This window comes from Nicotiana attenuata, unplaced genomic scaffold, assembly GCF_001879085.1.
Source record: "Nicotiana attenuata strain UT unplaced genomic scaffold, NIATTr2, whole genome shotgun sequence".
Classification (NCBI taxonomy): domain Eukaryota; kingdom Viridiplantae; phylum Streptophyta; class Magnoliopsida; order Solanales; family Solanaceae; genus Nicotiana; species Nicotiana attenuata.
The window spans coordinates 605,477-626,697 of record NW_017670410.1 but is presented as its reverse complement, the minus strand read 5'-3'; the positions used below and the strand labels follow the sequence as shown (position 1 = coordinate 626,697).

The following is a 21,221-nucleotide window of genomic DNA, read 5'->3' as shown; positions in this document are numbered from 1 at the left end:
CCTAGACTTTGTAAGCTTAGATTAACCAAGTCTTACACTGCGGGCAAGCCTATGGTACGAACTTGGGTGGCATAAGAGTTTCATTGTGAGAATGAGCAAATTCTTCCGATTTGAGAGTCCTTAAAATATACTTGAACTTATATTGAGTGTGTGGACTACTTTCTCAGTGGTTTGTTGGTGAGGGCACATGATTTGCGAAGGATTGGTAGTAACCTTGATTTTTGAGTTGGCACAAAGAGTGAGTCATAGTGTGAAATGCATTGGAATTAAGTTTTGAGGCGAGGATGTTAGAAAGAGTCACGTGAATATTTTAACTGATCTTGGCATGAGTTTAAAACTTGAGGAAGGGTATGAAGAGTGCACATGCTGGGTTCTAAGCATTGATATAAACCATTGTTATTGGTGTGAAGCTTGAGTATGTTTTGAAAGGTATTTATCACGACCCAAATTTTCCTCCATTGGGTATCGTGATGGCACCTAGTCTTACGGACTAGGTAAGCCTAACATTAACTGAAATAACAACAATATTTAACTAATATCTAACAATTTCGAGATAGAAGTCTCTATACAAGTTTACAATCCCAAAACTGGTAGTACAAGTCATAAGCTCTACAGAGTTTTTGCTAGAGAAACTCTAAATACAACTATTCCGAAATAAGAATAAACAGTGCAATACAAAAATTAGAAGGTGACTCTGAAGCCTGCGAACGCAGCAGCAGGTTATCTTGAGTCTCCACAGCAACAATCCCCATAGCTAGCTAACGATCAATTGACCTTGAAATACCTGGATCTGCACAAAAAATGTGCAGAAGTGAAGTATGAGCACACCACAGTGGTACCCAGCAAGTATCAAGACTAACCTCAGTGGAGTAGTGACGAGGAACAGTCAAGACACCTACTGGACTAAATATCCTGAGCAAGTATAAGTGTAGTACTAACAGAATACGATATCTCCATAAAACTACGCACAATGACGACACTAATATGGTACTCGCAATGAGATATAGAAACAACAATGAGCAGCGGAATACAACAAGTAGCAACACAGTAAAGTAAGTTGAACATAGTCTAAATCCGTGATCACAATTAAAAGGAGAACAGGTAGCAACTAGATGAGAGTAACCACTTTCACTTCGGGTTTTATTCAATAATTATCATGAGGTGCCAAACCCAGAATATCCACAAGTCACGGGTCCCACTTTATGAACCCTAAACGCTTGGCATCTTGTGCCCTTATTTCAGCTAGTACCGCACAGCCGACGCTAGTTCCAATATAACCATTCTCACATTAAGGCAAGTAGACAAGGGTGTGCATCAATACTCAACAATATCAGGATCCATCCTCTTTAACCGATAGGAGTGATTAACTATGTGTATGCTTGTGCAAGTGTTCTAACATAGTTCATGCTAGCAAGTAAGTATAGAGAAAAGGGACAGCACGTAAGAAGGTTTTTCCCACAATGTGTCACAAGATAAAACTCACACAGGTAAGTGCGCCACTACACAAATATCAACCACAAGAATGCCCCCAGGACATCACTAGTCATCACAAATAAATCCCTGACATAGCCCACCTTGACTCACCACGTGTATAATAATAAAGTAAATGCCCGCCTTGTCTCGCCACACGTGCATAATAATATTCCCACCTTGTCTCGCCACATGCGCAAACACACAGATATCGCCCACCTTGTCACGCCGCATGTGCATAATCAACAGTAATAATAGCACAGCAGAAACCTCGTGCAACACAACCCCAATCGCACGGAAGAAACCTCGTGCAACACAACACTGGGTCCAACAACAACAAATGACAATAACACAAGAGAATTGAAAGTAAATCAACACAAGAGCTTTCGATCACAAAGAAACGGTAGAACTAGTTCACAAGGAATAAACGCAATAGAGAATACTAGTCATAATAAGAGTAGCTCAAAAAGGGAGAAATAATATGTAACAACGATCGCAAATGTACAGTTCAACTACAAGGGAGATAACACGGGTCAAATAATCCCAAATAAAGACAAGTAGACTAAGATATAGGTTATCTAAACTTCTTTTAAGGTTGAATCAATTACGAAAGTGATACAACAATTTAATTGAGGGTAAATAGCGGAAAGATAATCAAAACCTCAATTAAGGATGAACAAATTATAGGAGAGATAGTTATACGTTCAATTAAGGAGAAGCGGCTAGGAGGGATAGCATGGCAATAGAAGAGGTGACAACTTCAGTTAAGTCATATAAGATTCAAATAGGCAATAAGAGTGGATCATGAAGCAATTAATTCAAATTAAATCATGTCGGGGTGAAACTAGTAAATAGAAAACATAATCATAACAAAAACAACTTCATACTCAGTGAATATAAGGACCTAAGAACCCTAAAAGGCCAACTCTCCACAAATAAGAACGAGCACGTACTCGTCACCTCGCGTACACGGACTTTACATGATACAACTAGCATAGAAGTCTCAAATCCTAAGGGGTAATCCCCCACACGAAGTAAGGCAAGATACTTACCTCAAAGAAGGCAGACCGATACTCAAAAATGAACTTCTCGGGTGAAATAACCTCCGGATGACTCAAATCTAGTCAAAATAACTTCAAAGCATAGATAAAACTCATAAGAAACTATTCCGGATCATAAAGCCTCAGTGTTTATCAAAAACTAAAAATCAACTCACAAGTCGACCCCCGGGCCCGCACCTCGGGACCCGACAAGCTTCAAAAAACTTAACACCCATTCCGATACAAGTTCAACCATACTAAAATTATCAAATTCCGATACCATTTCGTCCCTCAAATCATCATTTTACATTTTGAAAGTTTTCTTCAAAATTCACATTTTCCTCAACTCAAAACACTAACTTAATGATAAAAATAAAGATATAATCATGGAATATAATAAATTCTAGGTGAAGAACACTTACCCAATCAATTTGCTTGAAAAGCCCACAAAGAATCGCTCAAAACCGAGCTCTAGAACTCCAAAAATGGTGAAAATGGCTAACCCTCGGAATAGAGTACTATATATTCAGCCCAGGCATCCATGCATCGCGAATGCGGAAGACTGATCGCATTCGCCAAGAAGGAAAAATGAAGGTTGCCAAGATGTGCTTCGCGCCGCGACAGATCGCTCGGGAACACGGAAAGGACAAAATGATGGTCCAACGACTAGGCTATACGAACGCGTGAAGTGTACGCGAACGCAAGAATGGAATGGCATACCTTCGCTAACGCGAGAAGAAGGATGCGAACGCGAAGAGGAAGTAGTCACCAGCGCCCAGCTCCTAGTTTCTACTTCGCGAACACGAAGGTAGAGCTACAAACGCGAAGAAGGGAAGGGCAGACTTACGCGATCTCAGATGGAAGCTCGCAAACACGAAGAACAAATAATTCCTCCTCCAAAATAACACTACGCGAACGTGGAGGGAGTGACGCGAACGCGATTAAGGAAACCAGATGACAGAAAACAGCAGTCCAAAAATAGAAGAAAATGGCCCGTAGCCCATCTGAAACACATTTGAAGCCTCCGGGACCCCGTCTAAGCATACCAACAAGTTCCATAACCTAACACGGACTCGCTCGAGGTCTCAAATCACATCAAACAATGTCGAAACTACGAATCGCACCATGAATCGAACTTATGAACTTTCAAATCCTTCCACTTCTAAAACTCATGCCGAAACCTATCAAATCAACCCGGAATGACGTCAAATTTTGCAGGCAAGTCCCAAGTGACACAACTGATCTGTTCCAACTCTTGGAATCGCATTCCGACCCCAATAACAAAAGTCAACCATTGGTCAAACCTCTCCACCTTCCAAAATTCAACTTTTCCAACTTTCGCCGAAATGCTTCAAATTACCCTACTGCCCTCCAAATCAAAATCCGGACGCACGCCTAAGTCCAAAATCACCATACGAAGTTGTTGAAATCACCCAAAACCCATTCCGGAGCCGTTTACACAAAATTCAAATTCCGATCAACTCTTACCGCTTAAGCTTCCAAAACTAGAATCCTTCTTCCAGTTTGACTCTGAATCACCTGGTAACTGAACTCGACCACGCACGCAAGTCATAACATGTAAGGCCCCATGAAAATTTGTACTCAAAACCTAGTAGCTCATACTGCCAAGTTTCGAGTATGTGTTCGGAATGTGTTCGGACCCTTTGTACTGATCTAGCATTTCAAAATCAAGAATTAAAGTTTTTCAGAAAAAGTGCTATTATGCGGTCCAGAATGCGGTCGCAAATCAAGTATGTGGACCGCATTTATGTCGCAAAGTGAGTCAGGATGTTAGTCAAAATTGAGGTAAAAATGTGGTCCATTATGCGATTGCATAACTGGTATGCGGACCGGATTTCTGCCGCAAACCCAAACAAAAATGTTCAGAGTTTTGGGGCACTTTTGCGGTCCATTCTGCGGACCGCATTTCCTCTTTGCGATCGCATACCTGACTCGGGGCTCTAACTTTTCTAACTTTTAAACCCGACCGCTTCTTCAATAAAACACCCCAACCCTTCATTTTAACACATTTTTTGAACAAAACTAGAGAGAGGGAAGAGAGGGTTCTTGAGAGAGAAAGTCTTATCTTCATCAATTTGATTTTTCAAAGTCACCCAGGCCCAAAAATTTCGAGTAATTATCTTCATCTTCGTTCTTGCAGGTAAAATCCCCAACCCTTTTCATTGATTTTCAGATTTAAACAAAAAGGGGGATTCTCATGCATTGATTCTTGAAAAATATAAGTTGAACCATACATGCACGTCCTTTAATATCTAAAATCTAGTAAGAGGAATTAGGTAGGAGTAAAGATTTGCAAAAAGGAGCGGTTGATCACCTAAATAAGTTCGGGTTGTATTCGTGAACTTCAATTCTAAGATATATGTGTTAACTTGTGAACTAGATTGACGCTACTAGGCTGTTTGGTGAATTGAAAGTAGAAGTTAAAAAGGAAAATTCGACTCCAGGTATGTATGGCTAACCTTAACCTTTGTAAAGTCACCCTGTTTGGTGTATGAGTAATTGGTATGCGTTACTTATGTGGACTATTTGTGAATTTTGTTTGCTTCACGGGTGCTAGGGCAAGATGGCCTATTTCATGAATTCTTGTGACTATATTGCCTTGAACGTTGTTGGTTAACGTTCCGATATGACGGTGTGAATAAATGGCAACAAACCAAGTGTGTGTGTGAATGTGTTTATGTGGTAAGGGCTGTGAATAAGTGATGGAAAGAAGTCGTGATTGATGCAATTGAAACAATTGCGGTTACATCATGTGTGGCTTGTCATGGGCAATTGTCGTTGTGACTTAAATTGTTATTGTTGCTGTGAAATGAATATTCGGGATGGCCTGAAGCCATGCGATCGAACTGTGAACTATTGTTGTTGTGTTAAATGTGAATGTCCGGTGGGATCGGGTTGCGCGCCGCAACACGAAGTTATAAGGTGTGGGTTGTAGTGATAAGGGTGGCCGAGGTAATAAGGGTGGAAAAGTGATCATATTCACTATTGAAATGAAAATGTATGAAACTCTTGAGTACGAAATGATGTTGAAAGGGAAAAAGGAGAGATTGTGAAACTTGTTGGTTTTGGTTGTTCCTTTCATGTGCATTTGATTGTTGATCCTATTACTGTTCGTTGTCTGTTATTGATTGATTTTACTTGAGGTAAAGTTTTTTCATACATACCAGTACAATTCAAATGTACTGACGTCCCTTTTGCCGGGGGCGCTACATTCTTGTTATGATTTAGGTGGTTCTATAGCGGGCACTCTAGTCCACCGACAGTAGCACCTCCTCCATCTTTCCGTCAGTTGTATTGGTGCGCCCCTTTCCTCTCGGGGCCCTGCGTGGCTCATGCCGCTTTTCTCCCCGGAGTCTTATTTTGGTATTTGTGTAAGGTATAGCTGGAGCCTTGTTACCGGCAAGTATTGTAAAACTCTTTTGTATCCCTAGAGGCTCCGTAGACAGGAAATGTGGGCTATGTACTTATGTATTTTGTATTTGGGCAGTATAACTTGTAGACCACGTAAAGTAAGCATGTATGTTATGTATATTTCGTAAGAATGTGCTTAATCATAAACGGCTATTTCACCTGAATGATGGGTATTGAAATCACGGGGTAACACGTGGGTTAGGCAAGGCACCCAGGTCTGCTTGACTGGGCTACCCGGTCGAGCGCCGGTCGCGCCCCTCAGTTTTGGGGCGTGACATAACACATAATACGAAGCTGCTTAAGACCTTATACTGCCGAACGGGACTTAAATTCTCAAAATGAACGGTCGGGTCGTTACAGTATTTCTTGCCTATGAGCTTAATTTTAAGTTGCTCGAGGACGAACAAGAGTTTAAGTGTGGGGTGGTGATAAATGATGAAAAGTGCATATTTTTTAGTATATTTGCATATTAATTCATATGCGAGTCGCGAGAGATTACGTGGTTTTTGTAGTGAAATATACTCAGTGTGTTTATTATGTGTAGGAACGAGTTTGGATGACAAATGATCAAAAGATGACAATTTGACACAAAAAGGAAGAGATAGAAAGAATTGGGAGCTCGTCCAATCCCGTGCGTGGCACGAAAACGGACGCGAAAAAGGAGAAAACTGAAGGCATAAAATAGCAAAAGTGAAGCGAAGGCACAGATCGCTTCGCGAACTGGAAAAAGCAAAAGCTGAGTCCGCGTCCATGGGCGCGCGGCGCGTGAAGGCAAACGCGGATTCCAGCTCTCCTTCCTAGATTGGATTGTATTGGATGGCCCTCCACCCTACCTAGGTCATATAAATACATCCTAGAACATAACTTTGGAGGAGGAGACACTACTTTAGGGTTACAAAACACCTTTGGAGGCAAGAATATATTAGGAGCAAGGAGGAAGATTCAACCACGAGTTTTTCCTTTCTTCTTCCTGTTTTTTATTGTTGGTTATGAATTTTAGTATTGTATTTTCACATACTACTATGAGTAGCTAATTTATTATTTAGGGGTTTGAAGGGACCTTTTGGAGGATGAATTCTTGTTAAGTTTGAATATAATTTAGCCTTTGAATTTCCTTACTTGTTCAACTACGTGCTTATTTCTGTTGATTGAATGGCCATCAATTGATTTTGCATATTTATTATGTATTGCTTGGGAAAGGGTACATATCTAGATGATTGTTGAACAACGTCACTCCTAACGTATATGAGGAATCAATACGGCAGGTTAAAAGGTGGGTTTAGGATAACAAAGCCTTGACGTGGTCATTGTGAGCGGTAAGATTGTGCCAGCTAGTGTAGTTCGGAAGAATATGTCTAGTAAATTGTTGTAGTTGCTCGGGAAAGAATTACGATACCTGAAGCGCTCACGATCAGTAGAGAAAAATTAGGTAAAATTATAGGAGACGTAGCGGGAAGAATTCCGACAATTGGGGAAATCATAACTCTAGACCTCCTTAATCTTGTCTCCAACCCTTAGTATCTTTAGTTGTTAATTTATTATTTTAATTTTTTAGTTAATTAGTTAGACATAAGAATCTTAATATTTATAACTTAGGAATTGTTCGAGCTTGTCTTCTTGGTGATGGTGAATAGTTGTAGCTAAACCTTAGTTCTCTGTGGGATTCGACTCTACACTTTTTTGACCGGATTATATTTGCAGCTACCGCTTATCCTTTTTAGGACTAGAGTTGGGCGTGATCAGTACCATAAAATTAAGGGACATTACCTTCTTTTAATGTGTCCTACTTAAGATTCTAACTGCTCTAATGATTTGTTTCCCCTATTCATAAGTAAGTGTGGCAAATTACTTTTTTTAAGCTACTCCTAAACTATTGAGAGATTTAGAAAAGAGTAAGCTCCAGATAAGTTGATCGGCTCGTTAATTAGCAAAAGAATCCTCCCATATTCTAATAAAAATAACTAATAAGTGAAAATGACTGTTATCACAAGCTTTCAGTAAGACTAAAAAGGATGATGTAGCAAATTGAAGCATTCTTTATATATCCATTAGGAATATTTTATGAGAATTTAGACAAGTGTATATAATTGGCTTATTCCTAGAAGACAGGTAATATGCATATATCTTGCTCTATCGCCAAAAAACTCGTGCATAATTTTTCTTTCGTACAAATCTCCCCAGTAATTTAATCAATTATAGTAGATTATTACTTCATATTTGTCAATTATCAAATCAGACAAATAGATACTTGTTGCAAATTACCTTAATTTGATAGTGTAAAATTAATGTACACTATCACTGTATATACTTAATCAATCTTTGTTATTTATAACGCAGTAGGAAACAAATTGATAAATGGCCAACGGTGCATGATTTTAAGTGTATTTTCATCTCATTTATTGTGTGAGTTACCGGAGATTACATGATCTTTGAAGTGAATTATACACATTACGTATTTCTTATTTGTAGGAGTGAACTTGGATGATTATGGATCAAAAAATATCAAATTATTGCAAAAACGGAGAAAAATGGAAGGATTGGGAGCTCGCCTATTCTCGTGCGTGGCATGAAAATGATGCGCAAAAGGAGAAAAGTAAAGGCACAAAACAGCAAAGTGAAGCAAAGGCACAGATCTCTTCGCGAAATGGAAGAATTTCAAAAGCTGAATCCGCGTCCGCGTCTATGAGCGCGCGACGCGCGGAGGCAGACGCGGATTCCAGCTTCTCCCATCTGAAGTTGGATTGAAAAGTTCCGCCCCTCATCAACCCTAAGTGATATAAATACATCAAAGAACGACTTTTTAAGGGTTAGACAACATCTTTGAAGGCAAGAACAAGCAAGGAGCAAGGCGGAAGATTCGGAAACGAGTTTTTATCTTTCTTCTTCCTTTTTCTATTATTGGTGATGAATTCTTATATTGTAGTTGTGCAAACAATTATGAGTAGCTAAACTCTTTATTCTAGGGTTTGATAGAACCTCTTGGAGGATGAATTTTTGTTGCGTTTAATATAAGTTTGCCATGGATTTTCTCTACTTGTTCAACTACATGATTATTGTGGTTGATTGAAGGGCCCTCATCTGACTATGCCTATTTAGTGTATATTACTTGAAAAATGGTACATATTTAGGTAGTTGTTGAACAACATCACTCCTAACGTATATGAGGATCAATATAGAGGGTTTAAAGGTGGGATTAGGAATAACTAAACCTTGGTATGAACTTAGTGAACGTGAACTAATGCCAGCTAGCGTAGTTTGCAAGAATACCTCTAGTAAATTGTTGTAGTTGCTCGTAAGAGAATTATCACGCCTAAAGTGCTCACAATTGTAGAGAATATCTAGGCGAATTTATAGGAGACATAGCGGGGAGGATCCCGATAAGAGGAAAATCGTAACCCTAGACCTTTCCAATCTTATCTACAATATTTGCTTTGTTAGTAATAAAATTACAGCTTTTTAATTACCTTGCTTTTAGTTAGTACACACTCAACTCATTATTCAATATTTCTGGAAGTTGATTACTTAAATTCTTGAGGAACTAGCAGTTGTGATTAGTGGGTTAATTCCCTGTGGGATTCGACTCTGGACTTGTTAACCGGATTATATTTGCAATGACCATTTAATCCTTTTTATAAGGCATAGTTGGGCGTGATCACAGATCAATAGGACAACGAAATCATCTGTTCTCTTCATTTTGAAATGGTCCAAGGAGTGATATTGTCCGCTTTGGGCCTAGGCCTTCACGGGTTTAAAACGCGTCACTAGGATCTAAGGCTTGTTAACTTATATGCTCAGCATCCCTCTTGTGTGTTTGCCGATGTGGGACTCTGTGTCGTCGCTGAGGTTTGCCCCACCGCATGGGATTCGTCTAGACTCAGCACTGAGGTTTGCCCCGCCTAACCGGGATTTGCCTAAACTCAGTTGAACTCTGATCACTATCGGCAAGGCTGACACAACCTGGCTCTGATACCATCAGTAACATCCCAGCCCGCTAGTGATATTGTCCGCTTTGGGCCTAGGCCTTCACGGGTTTAACACGCGTCACTAGGGTCTAAGGCTTGTTAACTTATATACCATTGCATCCCTCTTGTGTTTTGCTGATGTGGGACTCTGTCTAAAGTCTGGGGTGTTACAGTATGTTAGCTTGAGCAGACTGGTTCCTGGGACAATTAGCGGTCAGATCAGATTATTTGATGAATATCCGACAAATCAACAATGGACCTTTTTCTTTTTTAGTTTCCCACCGGATATTCGTACCCGTATTGGGGTCCGATTAAATTTGGATTCGCGCCGGGAAATCCTACATTGGAGTAAAGCACTCCCTAACAAAAACAACTTCATACTCAGAGCTCGAATCCAAAACGACCTCCGATTAAGAATGAAAATATACTTCACTCTATCACAACCTTGTTGGTAATCAACAGTGGACCTTATTCTCGCTCAGATGAAGTTAATTTACAGATAAGAAATGGCCAAGCATGTGGGGCTGCTCCAGGTTGATGGAAGTCATATATATCATACTATGTAATACAATTGTTTTTCTTTTAATAACTTTGTATCCACATAATGTACAGTTGTAGTCATCGCATAGGCTCAACAACATGTGAATTCTTGTCTAGTAGACCACCAACATTTTCCTGTGGCTAATGAACTTTCCTCTATCCTTGTTCTTGAGGGGTCAATTGGTCTAGCCTTAAATAGAAACTAGTGTTGTCATCTTGTGTCTCCATATGCACTTTGCCGTTTTTAGTATTCTATTGCTCTAAACTACTAATTATGAATATTTAGTATCCTAGTTGATTAGAGTTTTTGCTTTGTAATAGCAATTACCAGTTAGGTACTCCCACATGATTCAGTTGTAGAATTTAAATTTCCTCTGGTAAGTACTAGATATAAATCATAAATCAATTATAGATCACTATTTTAATTTCTCTAATTACAAAGTCAAACCAAGACTTCAATTAAGGATGAACGGATCACATCCATTTCACCGCATCGTTCAGTGGTAAAGTTCACTTATTACCCCTACATATGTTTGACTAAGAGAAGAAACTAGCTACTACTTTGTTTTATGTTTTTGTTCAAACACATTTCATTTTGATTTGTTTTTGAAACGAAATAGAAGTAAAGCATAAATAGATATATTCTCTCGCAATGATCCCAATAAAAATTCTCCCCAAACCAAAGCCAAATACTGCCTTGCAAATAATTTTTTTACATTATTAGCGTAATTTAACCTACTATAACAGGTTACTTTTTTTATTCTTGGATACCAATTACTATTATTAAATAGAATTATATGCAATTACTATTCAAATATGTGAGTGTGTTACATATAACTTAAACTGTGCTATTTGTACATCATGCCCCTTTACAACTTTAAAATTAAGAAAATGATCTTTTTAGATCTCTTATGTGTAAAAAATAGAGATCTGTTAGGTATAAAAATAAATCTCCAAGTGTAAAAAAAGGTAAGATCATAAAACTAAAACAAATTTATAAAGAGCCACAAAACCTTTATACTGTCCTATTTGTCCAAACTCTTATGTTAGTCTTCAATGTGACATTATGATTGTTTTTGTAGTATATAATTTATTTTCCCTTATTGGGAATTCATAATGGGAGTTCATTTATAGGTATCAATAATTCCTCTGCAATGGATTAGCTCCAAATCCAGTCCGAGTATGCATCATTTTATTGTTTTCCTCATTATTATATATATATATATATCAATAAAGGAATGTTTGTCGGAACTTTAATCTGTGATTCCTCTTATATTTAATGTTCTTCACATGGCTTCCCTCATACTTTTATCTTTGCAATTCCCTACTGACCATGGAATATTGATTTTTCTGACCAACTGCTCATCCCTAATGATAATGGGGCGGTGTGGATGCGGAACGGGGCAGGTTCGAGAGTCATCCCCTTCTATTCAGCTCAATGGAGACAAAGAAAAAACATTTGAGTGAAAATCCGTTTAGACTTAAGCCCACAGAAGAAGGTGACTAATTCACCATTTCAGACATAATATAAAAGTCTTGTAAACATTCACTCTTTACAATGAGGTTCACGAGTGGATTCTCTTTAAAAACATTTCCTCACGAGAAACTCTCTAACTTTAGAGGATTGACATTTTGGATGTTATCACTCAATTTCATCCACCATACTAATATTCCTTTATAACATTAGAACAAAAAACCATCCATCAGAATATAGTAATATAGCATAATGCATTACAGTTACTATATTATAGCCTGACTACATTATTGGAACAATAATTAAAACCGCATCTGGTTATTATGCTGCATTATTCCCTCATCCGTTATACAATTGTTACTTACATCTGCTAATAATAATAGTACTAATCATTGCACTTTTCAATAATGGCTAGTCAAATTACACGAATGGAGGAAGAAATATTAAGTACTTGTATTTTGTGTAAGTAGTCTTTGATTATCAGATTAGTGAGTTCTAAATATTGCCAAATGACCACAATCTTGGAATTGTTGGGTAAGGGTTTAAGACATTATTGATTAGAACCGGTATACACTGGGGCGGTCTTTTCCCGAATTATCTATACTTCTCTCCACTCAAGAAATTTTAGGTATTGAAGTTGGTTCAATGATTGGAGCGTCTATCAACTGTACCAACTTCCGACTGCCCAACATCCCATGAGACACCTTTTGGGACAAACCAATGAAGAGTCTGAAGTGGCAATCTCGAATTAATTGTCAAAAAACTAACAAGTAACAAGACAAGACCCCTACGTTCATATTTGGAGACAAGCCACAATTTTTCTTTCTTCTGAAGAAAGCATCCATATATACCCCACCCTCACCATCCAAACTGAAGATGAAGCTAGCATCTAATTATGAAGCGTGGCTAAGTGATCCAACTCACATTGGGCCTAGTGCCCAGGTGGTTTGGCCAATAGTGGGCCAAGAAATATTAAATGGTGATGTAGGCGGGGGTTTCCGAGGAATACAAATAACCTCTGGTTTTTTTCAGATTTGGCGAGCATCTGGAATAACTAGTGAATTACAACTCTATTGTACAGCAATTGGGGCATTGGTCTTTGCAGCGTTAATGCTTTTTGCTGGTTGGTTTCATTATCATAAAGCGGCGCCAAAATTGGCTTGGTTTCAAGATGTCGGACATAAATTTGATTGAAAGTTGAAAAAAATGAGTTTTTGAAGATGAGATGGGCCCCGTTTGACCATGATTCTTGCCAAAATAAATTTGGGATTTATTTTCAAAACTCATGTTTGGCAATAAATTTTGCCCATATTTTGGCCAAATCCCAAATCCCAAATCTCAAATCCCAAAATCAACTATTGAGCTGATTTTGGGCCAAAATCCCAAAACTTGGGAATTATATACATGTTTTTCCAAAATAAAGTTGGAAAATATGTTTTGAAAACGTATGTCCAAACACATTTTCATCTTCAAACCAAAACTTCACCCAAATCAGATTTTTCAAAATAAATTTGAGATCTATGGTCAAACTCTAGCGAAAAATGATATTTAAAAGTTGCAACTGTATTTGGACATGCATTTTACTTGAAAAGAATTTGAAGTTTTGTCTGTAAAAAACTTCAAAAACTACTATAGAGCGGTTTTTGGGATTTGAAGATTTTGTTTTCAAAATCTGCTAAATATGGTTAAAATCTATAAACAAACATATATTTGAAAACAAAATTTGAAAAAAAAAAAATCTTTTATGGCCAAACGGGAGCAAATTTTCTTCTACCAAATTGTCGTTCTTGCTACAGCTGCAGCGAATAGGTTCAGGAAATAAAATAAAATATCCAACCGAAAAACTAATTCAATACGGCTACTCTCATCAATGGTACAATATATGGTAGCAAACCTTTCCTCAGAAAATAACCAACTCGGGTTCATAGACATCCCATCTGTATAATTGTTGTCCATCCGGCAATATAAATGTTACATTGGAAACGGCTCAAAATGGGTCCTACTCGCTGCTTAAAAAGTAAATATTACTAATCCTATAGTTTTTGTCTTTAAGCGATGACTTGAGATCATAATTCATCTTTAATCATTCATATTAGCATTCCTAATTTAATTGAGTGAGTTCTCAACTTACTGTTAACCCGTAAAGCTGCAGTTAAAGGAAGTTAATGAGTAACTTCATGGTATGTAAAGAAGGCAGGAATTTAAGACGATATCATCTCAATATCAGTATTCTCCTCTGAATCAGGTACATCTCGAGGAAGGAGGCCAAGTAATGGTAAAGGCAACAGAGAGCTGAGATTGCAGACAATTATTAGGAGAGCCAAGTTGTCAAATCTGTCCTTGGTGACACCAAAGATCTGAGTTAGACCTGCACCAAGTAGGCCCCCAAGAGTACTTCCCCCATTGGCTATGGACATAAGGGTTGCAAAGAAAGTAGCTTCCATTCCCAGTGGACATATTCTTGCAGCTAATACAAGAACAGGCATGAAAAACGCCTAAAAAATGTATAAGTTAGACAGTCGTGAAATAGTTTCCACTTGCAAAATACCATAATTCTATACTCACAAGAATCATTATAAGAAGATTACCTGACCAAGAACAGAAAGGATCAATGAATCCCCAATTGAAAACCACTCATCACTAATGCCAAACTGCCGGTTCAATCCGGTTACCAGTAGAACCTATCAAGACACCAGTTACACTTAAGTCAATCTAAAGCACCAGTAATTAGGGCCAACAGGGAAGACAAAACATAGACCTGAAGCACAGAAGATATTTTGGGACAAATACCTGAGTCATCCCAAGAGCTGAACCAATAATAGCCGTCACAAGGAATATTTTCCTTAAAGGAACTTTCTTTAAGAAACTGTTATACAGCGCAACACCAATCAGTGATGCAACTGAAGTAACCAGCTTAACACGGCCTAAGAATTCTGGAGTGAAACCAAGTTTATTTGTTCTACAATCAGCAAACTTCAGTTAAAAACTTGCATCTTGCATGTAATAGTTATTTGGAAAGGAAACGTAAACCTGGATTTGAGCATACATGAAATAAAACATAGCAGAACCTGACTGTGGTGTTGCCTGAAATAGGAAAATAAATAGCGTGGGAAGAAGAACATTAGGTTGCTTAACAGCTCCCCATAACTGGAAAATGCTACTTTTTGAACTCTCAAGGAAGCCATTGCCTAAAGAAAGACCCCTTGCTGGGCCATGTACAGGCTCCTCTTTCACAAGTACAGATACTGCAGATGTTATCAATGGAAGTAATGCTGTTATACCAAAAACGGACCTGGAGTAACCAAAAGATAATTAACTAACAGACCATTGACGTCGCTCAGACCAATACAGGCATACAATATCTCAAAAGACTGACTAGTATCCTACCTCACACCATAAGAATCCACAAGGGAGCCACTAAAGTAAGAACTGACAATTCCCCCAAATGCTGAAGAACCCCAGCATAGTGACTGAAGAGATCCTGACATGCTTTGAGACTCACCACGTGCCCGCTCAACAACCATGGAGTCTACGACCTACATCATGCCTCAATCTTATATTCTGCAGCAATAGGATCACTTCAAGCAAAAGAAAGTTAAGCTACATTCCATTTGCCAGCAAATATTTCATATAGGTATATGTAACAACTAAAACTCAAGCTCAAGAACCTCGTCCCTGGTATGTAAGATTGGATTATGATAGAGGGGTCTGACAATGAGTGGCGCAATAGCCTGTGATCCAGCTAACCCTTAAAATTGGTGATACAAAGATTATGTAGTTTATCCAACTTACGTCCTCGAAATTTGCACTGAAAATCCATGTGATGTATTATTCCATTTCAAACTGATAATAGCTCACTCTAAGCTATGCTGTTGTGCTATTATTTCCAGAATATAAGAAGCAGCAGTGTCATAGCCTTCTACTTCCTTATGGTTCTGATTTGAAAATTCATCATTCAACAACAAAGACTTACCATGTTTCTCAGGAGGAAAGAGTTCCTATTAACAGATGCCACCGATATTAGTAGTGAGAAAAATCACATGATTTAAAAAGATACAAAATTTGCTTGAGGTGTCAATAGTCCACAGAAATTCATAAAAGTAGAACAGGTAACCTGGCAGGTTGGAAAAGTCATTTGGTATAAGTAGTTAGCTCTCTCTGACAAGGTTAACATTAAGGAAGCAACTTATAGGTTTAGGAAACCAAGATCAAGTCATTTGCCTACTTCAGTCAGCAATATCCCAAAAACTAAAATGGGCAATGCATGTTAGTATGATCATTCTCTTGATTCTCTTTCATACTTCTTCAGAATGTAAATAATAACAACCCATAGATAGTGACAGATACAACCGCTTATAGGCATCTACACTTCATTTAGATAGTTTATGTATGTTCCTATTGCAACTTGGACCAAACACTGCCTAAACCTTGTTCAGCACATCATAGGTGTCCTTTTTAAAAAAAATATAAGGACACACCATAGGAATTAACATAGTCTATTTGTAGAAAATACTGATTAAAGAAGCAATTTCACATTCATATACATCCTTTCTTAAGACATACACAATTTAAAAAAGTGGGTGCTTTAAATGAGGCGATGACACAATTCAATATGGCACAGGAGAGGTCCCGGTTTCCAGTCTCACTGCCAACTTTTATCAAAAAAATTCACGTGCTTAGTCTATAGAAAAGAAAGTTGACTGCACGTGAAAGGACGGAGCGTTAAAGGCATCATAAGTCAATAAAAATATACCCTCTCTAATAGTTTAAATATTTGGATGAGGTGGTCACACAATTCAATAATTGTGCTTTTGAACATTTATCAGAATATCTTTCTATTTCAACACAACTGTTTGATAGACTTTTTACTTCAGATCATGCCTCAGATCTTAGTCTCTGTCCCTTTTTGCCAAAGATGCATCTGAGAGTTCGTTCAGAATTTCAATAGGCAAAACATTTACTCTATCCAGGTCCAGCTTAGGCGTAATTAGCAAGAACTTGTGAATTTAATGAATTAGAATAATGTAGGACAATGACCTTAGCGCACGTAGTTTTTATACAAGCTGGGTTTTATTTCACAACCTCCTAACCCATATTGAAGGTTCAAAGCCCAAAAAGACTACTGTCAATCTCTTGATCCAAGTCAAAAACAGTTAAGATAAACAATGTAGCGAACACGCTTGCATCTTGTAACTTGGTAACAAACTCATCATGAGACTCAAATAACTGAAACCAACTAGTAACAAAAAGGAACTTACAACATCTGAGAAAGCAACAGAAAGAGAACCAATAAGTATGCAGGAAGCAGCACCGTACTTGCTGTCAACAAAGGTGGCCATACAAAACCATGAGAGTGCTCCAAGGAGTCCTGATAATACCAAGTACGATCTTCTTCGGTAACCAAAGAGTGGGAAGGAATCACTACAAGACCGAAATTCAAGTAATGATGAATTAGTTGCTGAGAATAATTAGTAGATGAATAAGGATGAAATGCAAATTGAATCCAACCTGATGAATCCATATAAGGGCTTTATAAGCCATGGCAATGATGAGAAACCAGATATCACAGCTGTCTAGTTAGACACAAAAGTGTCAGTCCTTGTACTCAATCAAAGGAAGAAGGTGCTAATGACAAATAAATATGACACCTCATCAGACAGTTCCCGTTTAAAATGCGCTCTATCAAATGAAGACAGAAATGCTTAGGCAAAGGTTCATAAATTCGCAATGCCTCGTACTCAATATCTTTACGGAAAAACAATGAATTTATTTCAAAAATCCATCTCTAAGTTCATGGTTAGAGGCCCTAGATGAGGATCAGTAATATGCCAATAGGTTGACATTACATTGTTCAATCAGTTCTATTTAGTGTTCAATCTGATAAGAACTAGATAAATGCTGTTAAATGACATAAGATAAGCATGGCATACGATGGGTGAAAGTTCTATAATAAAGAAGAGGAAGACGAGGATGATAGGGTGTGGCTAAATTAACGTAAATAAGTTCATATATTTACATGACTATTAAAGATAAACAAAAGCAATGTTAACTAGACACCTTCTTGATGATATAAGTGGCTGAAAGTAGACAGAAAAAGTACATAAAATAGTGTCTAACATTTACACTGTATTAGTTGAAGTTAGAAAAATCTGAAATTCTGATGTAGAATGAAGTAGAAATTTAGAAAATTCTGTAAAATTTAATATGAGAACAACAACTATGCATCAGTCCCAAACAAGTTGGGTTGGCTATATGAATCCTAACTTACCATATTTCTCCAGTTAAATTCATCTCAGGCCAACATAAAATATCCTCTGAATTTTGTTACACAAAGAGAGATACAGTGGGACATGAGGAGAAGAATGAACGGTACTTATGAGATGAACCAAGGAAAGTGAAGATTTCATTTCATTTAACTTGTATTTCGAATAACAAACTCAGAATGTACCCTAAATTCAAAGTCCATTGATCAATTCAAGCTTTGTAATTAGTTTTCCAACTCGAATGTGCAATTTTGGATGAAATATGAAGATTTATCTGCTGAAAATTCTTTTATTATATTGTGGAAGCTCAACCAACAATGTAACAAAGTATTCAAGATGAGGATGACATACCTCTGCAGGGTCTAGGTGCAGGTTGTCCTTCAAATAAAAGCTAACAGCAAGATCTGAAAGGCCTAAGATACCTTGAACAAAATATACCATGGCAATTGCAATGTTATCTGGGGTTAGGTCCACCCCAAAGCATCTGACTGAACTAATAGAATATTTGTTCCCATGAGGGCCAATTTTATTGGATGAACTAGAATCTTCCTCGACAGAGGTTGTCAGCAGATCCTCCTTTCCTGCACATTTATAGATAAGGAATTTGAATATGAGCTCCATAATACCACAATTATTGGAACCAATGCCAGCTTTTAGGAACATGAATGTTGTTGAAATGTGTGACCATAGAGCACACTGTTAGTTACTTAAATATTATTATGTCTCAACACGCCCCTTCAGATCCTAGTACAAGTATTACCTAAATGCACAGATCCTGAGTCTGCAGTTGGTTTCACAACCTACAAGAAATTAAGGTTGATAGAGCCATTTCTACGACGAAGTTGTAGTTACTGATAATTTCATGATAAGGTGCATGTTACTGCTTAGCAATAGCCAATACTAATTCCTCCTACTAAACACTTTGAAAGAGTTAAAGATAGTTCTCTCAGTATCACTCTCTCCTCTACTTTTGCAAAGGTTTTCTCAATGGTCTCCTCAGTATGATGCTTCAAAGCACCACGGAAAACTTCAAGAAGTTACCCCACCAGTGATGGACTTGATTGAATATTACATGAGCAAAAATGTTCTGCAAATTTTTTTAGCATCTAATGGTGTTGTCGTGATAAACGTATTGGTAGGACAACTATGAGGTCTCGGTTCAAATCATAGTGGAAGAAAGAAAAGAAAAAAAAAACACGAGGTGATTCCTGTAGCATGGCAACATGGATTTACGTCACAAACCATATTGATTAGGAGCTCTATATTCACAAGCTGGCAATTTCAGCTGTCGATTATCAAACTTGAAATTGTAATAACGAACTAGCCAGTATTTGAGATTGCTAACAGGTTCTTACACTATTTAACTCAAGTCTTTTCCTTTCCTAGAAAATGAGCTAAGAAAATATAATAACTATAGTAAATTAATCTCATAAACAAAATTTGAAATAAAATTGCGTAATACAGACATATCCGTAATTATGTATGCGTAACTTACGATTTATAGAATCAAGCAACGGTTCGGCGTCGCTGTCTCGTTCGACGGTGGTTTCCGACATTTCGACTGCGACTGACATCTAATGTCAGGTGGAGATGACGACAGAATGCCGTCTCCGGCGAATCCGAGCGAGGATCGGACAGAGGAGGAGGAAGGTCAAAATTGGATTTATGGAGGGGAAAATTGAGATTAAGTTAGAAGTTAATGTAGCCATTTAAAAATTAATGTTTTAATTCGTAGTTCGTACTGCCTCAGATTTTTTGTTAATAAGAAAATGGAATTTAAAATTGACTGGCTGATCCAGACCGAATCCAAATGCAGAAGTTGACCCTCTACTCATTGATTGGTATGAGCAGGAACTAAAAAAAAATTAAGATCTGTGACTTGGAGAAAATTTGGGGAAGATTATCACGTGTTTCATTAAAAGTTGGAGCCATATATATATTCTTACTCCTTCCGGTCCATTTTAATGTAATTTTTTTTGCTATAAATTTGTTCATATTAAGAAATGTAGCTCAAACTAACAATATAAAACAAGAAGATAAGTAGAATAAGAGAACAAGAGATAATTTTCTTATTTCATCAAGTGTTCAAGTGTGTTCCGTCTCACATTTCATGCCTCTATTTATACTATTACATAAGAAGGTTACAAAATGATGGTCTTAAACATGACAATTGAGCTCATGGGGGAAGATCATGGGGAGAGGTTATGGAGGTGTGGGAGTTACAATCATAATGGTGATAAGTAGTGGGAGGTTATTTACATCATGGATGAAAGTAGTCGGAGTAGTGGACATCCACATTTACTAAAGATTTTATAATACTCCCCCTTGGATGTCCAAAAAAATAGATAATATGCCTCGTTAAAACCTTACTAAGAAAAAACCCTGTGAGGAAAAATCTTAGTGAAGGAAAAAGAGTACACATATCTGTAATACGCTTTATTTGCTGCCTCGTTAAAAACCTTACCAGTAAAACCCAGTGGGACAAAACCTAGGCTAAGGGAAAAAGATTATAGCGCGTATCTTACTCCCCCTCATGAAAATATCACTTTATTTCTCGAAGACGTCGCATTCCAATCTTCTGTCTCAACTTCTCAAATGTTGAGGTTGGTAAAGCCTTAGTGAACAGATCAGCCAAATTTTCACATGAACGAATCTGTTGAACATTAATTTTTTGTTGAAGATCATGCGTGAAAAAGAACTTTGGTGAAATATGCTTTGTTCTGTCTCCTTTGATGTATCCTTCTTTCAGTTGAGCAATACAAGCAACATTGTTTTCATATAGTGTTGTTAGATTATCCTTTTTCATAAGAAAACCACGCATTTCCTGAATATGCTGAGTCATTGATCTCAACCAAACACATTCCCGACTAGCTTCATGAATGGCTATTATCTCAGCATGATTTGAAGATATAGCAGCTATTGTTTGTTTCATTGAACGCCATGATATAGTAGTACCTCCATATGTAAACAAATAGCGTGTTTGAGATCGAGCTTTATGTGGATCAGACAAATAACTTGCATCGGCATAGCCAATCATTTC

General features: G+C 37.7%; 1 protein-coding gene across 2 annotated transcripts; it reads right to left on the bottom strand.

Moving 5' to 3' along the window:
* Window positions 1-13,789: 13,789 nt before the first annotated feature.
* On the bottom strand, window positions 13,790-20,048 carry LOC109239048 (folate-biopterin transporter 1, chloroplastic-like). 2 transcript variants are annotated; one of them, XM_019405552.1, is made up of 10 exons: window positions 19,677-20,048; window positions 18,533-18,762; window positions 17,427-17,491; window positions 17,235-17,339; window positions 15,892-15,916; window positions 15,306-15,454; window positions 14,965-15,210; window positions 14,709-14,877; window positions 14,507-14,599; window positions 13,790-14,413 (listed from the first exon to the last, which is right to left on the bottom strand). In XM_019405552.1, exons 1-10 carry the CDS (start codon window positions 19,753-19,755, stop codon window positions 14,120-14,122), a joined length of 1,455 nt encoding a protein of 484 aa, XP_019261097.1. In that variant the 5' UTR covers window positions 19,756-20,048; the 3' UTR covers window positions 13,790-14,119. The 2 variants fall into 2 exon arrangements, with proteins under 2 accessions (XP_019261097.1, XP_019261096.1); XM_019405551.1 differs by lacking the exon at window positions 15,892-15,916 and having other exon boundaries at window positions 17,177-17,339; window positions 19,677-20,046.
* Between the last annotated feature and the right edge of the window lie 1,173 nt (window positions 20,049-21,221).